General features: G+C 55.0%; 1 protein-coding gene across 1 annotated transcript in view; it reads left to right on the plus strand.

Annotated features, from left to right (window-relative positions):
• tspan15 (tetraspanin 15) overlaps positions 1 to 1,360 on the plus strand; it is a 34,892-nt gene extending 33,532 nt beyond the window's left edge. The window contains exons 7-8 of the mRNA XM_080550497.1: positions 1 to 13; positions 1,131 to 1,360. The exon at positions 1 to 13 is cut by the window's left edge and continues 104 nt beyond it. Of these exons, the coding sequence (XP_080406623.1) occupies positions 1 to 13; positions 1,131 to 1,301 (184 nt within the window). The 3' untranslated portion in view covers positions 1,302 to 1,360. The remainder of the gene's footprint in view (positions 14 to 1,130) is intronic.
• Positions 1,361 to 1,975: the final 615 nt, after the last annotated feature.

Consider the following 1,975-nt stretch of genomic DNA (forward strand, 5'->3'; position numbering starts at 1 on the left):
CCTGCTGCCCCAGGTAACACACACACACACACACACACACACACACACACAGAGATACGCACACACACGCGCACTCAGAAACACACACACACACACACACACACAGATATGCACACACACAGATACGCACAAGCACGCACACGCACTCAGAAATACACACACACACACACACAGATACGCACACACACACGCACTCAGAAACACACACACACACACACACGCACACACACACACCCACACCCACACACACACCGCTGTATTCAGGGTCAATCAGCTGCAGTTGCTGTTTAATCAAGGCGGCCCTGCGCGCAGCGTGTGTGAGACAGTGTGTGTGAGACAGCGTGTGTGAGACAGCATGTGTGAGACAGTGTGTGTGAGACAGCGTGTGTGAGACAGTGTGTGTGAGAGAGTGTGTGTGTGTGAGACACAGACAGAGAGACAGCCAGGCAGACACACAGAGAGAGAGACAGCCAGGCAGCCAGGCAGGCAGACAGACAGGCAGACACAGAGAGAGAGAGAGAGAGAGAGAGAGAGAGAGAGAGAGAGAGAGAGAGAGAGAGAGAGAGAGAGAGAGAGAGCTGAAGGAGGAGAGAGTGAAGATTGGAGAGATGCATAGTGTCCCCCTCTCTCCTCTCATCCTCCCCCCCCCTCTCCTCTCACCCCCCCCCCCCTCTCCCTCTCCTCCCCCCCCCCCTCTCCCTCTCCTCCCCCCCCCCCTCTCCCTCTCCTCCTCTCAGGATTATATGGCACCTCTCACCAACCCAAGGACGCCTGACACATTTTACAGAGAAAAAGGGTCAGACACACAAAACCAGAAAACCCAGAGACAAACAACACTAAACTAGGGACCAAACAACACTAAACTAGGGACCAAACAACACTAAACTAGGGGCCACAGGCCTTGGTGAACAGACGGGTTCTGAGGGGCTGTATTAACTCTCTCTCTACCCCTCTCTCTCCCCACCCTCTCTCCCCTTTCTCTCTCTCTCTCCTCCCCCACCCTCTCCCTGCCCTCTCTCTCTCTCTCCCCCCACCCTCTCCCTCCCCTCTCTCACTCTCTCTCCCCCCACCCTCTCCCACCCTCTCTCACTCCCTCCCCCTCCTTCTCCCCCCCGCCCCCATCCCTCCAGTTCTTCGGGGTGATCGTGTGTTTCCTGTACATGTCCCGTGTGGAGGACGCCATCAGTGAGTTCGGCCACTACCAGGACGGCCTGCTGGACACCACGGACGCCGGGCGGCGCCCCATCAAGACCCAGGGACGCATGGCCAAGTGCTGCATGTGCATGCCTGAGATAGACTGACTGATGACCCCTGACCCCTTAGACCCTAGACCCCCTGGACATGCCTGAGATAGACTGACCACCCCTGACCTCTAGACCTTAGATCCCTAGACCCTGAGGGACTGATGACCCCTCACCCCTAGACCCCTCACTACCTGACTCCTAGATCCCTAGACCCCTAGACTCCTAGGCTCCTAGATCCTAGCCCCCTAGACTCCTAGATCCTAGCCCCCTAGACTCCTAGATCCTAGACTCCTAGCTCCCTAGCCCCCTAGCCCCCCTGTGCAGGTGCCTTCAGAGGTTTTGTCCTGTCCACACGTTGACGTCAGGGTGGGGTGTATCAGAGGTGGACTTATGAAGACGCTACACCCGTGAAACGTGAAAGGTTATTTATACTGTTGTATCTAAGCTGTACGGTACTGGATCCTCAGACAGTGTATGTTACTGAGTCTGTTTTTTTGGTGCTTTTGAACAGTTTGGTGAACTTGAGGTAAATGTATTTTTTGTTTTTAACGAATCCAGATGATTCAAACCGAACGGACTAACTGACCGTCAGCTCTGTTGTGGAGAAGGTCCGTTATGTTCGACGCCGCTCTGAAGATAACGCTGAAGTGTGTGTGAGGTGTTGAGTGACGAGGCCGCACCTTTGACACCTGTCAATCATTTATTCCACCCCCCAGGCTGAGGGGTGTTAA

Source organism: Nansenia antarctica (genome assembly GCF_963989245.1).
Source record: "Nansenia antarctica genome assembly, chromosome: 1".
Lineage (NCBI taxonomy): Eukaryota > Metazoa > Chordata > Actinopteri > Argentiniformes > Microstomatidae > Nansenia > Nansenia antarctica.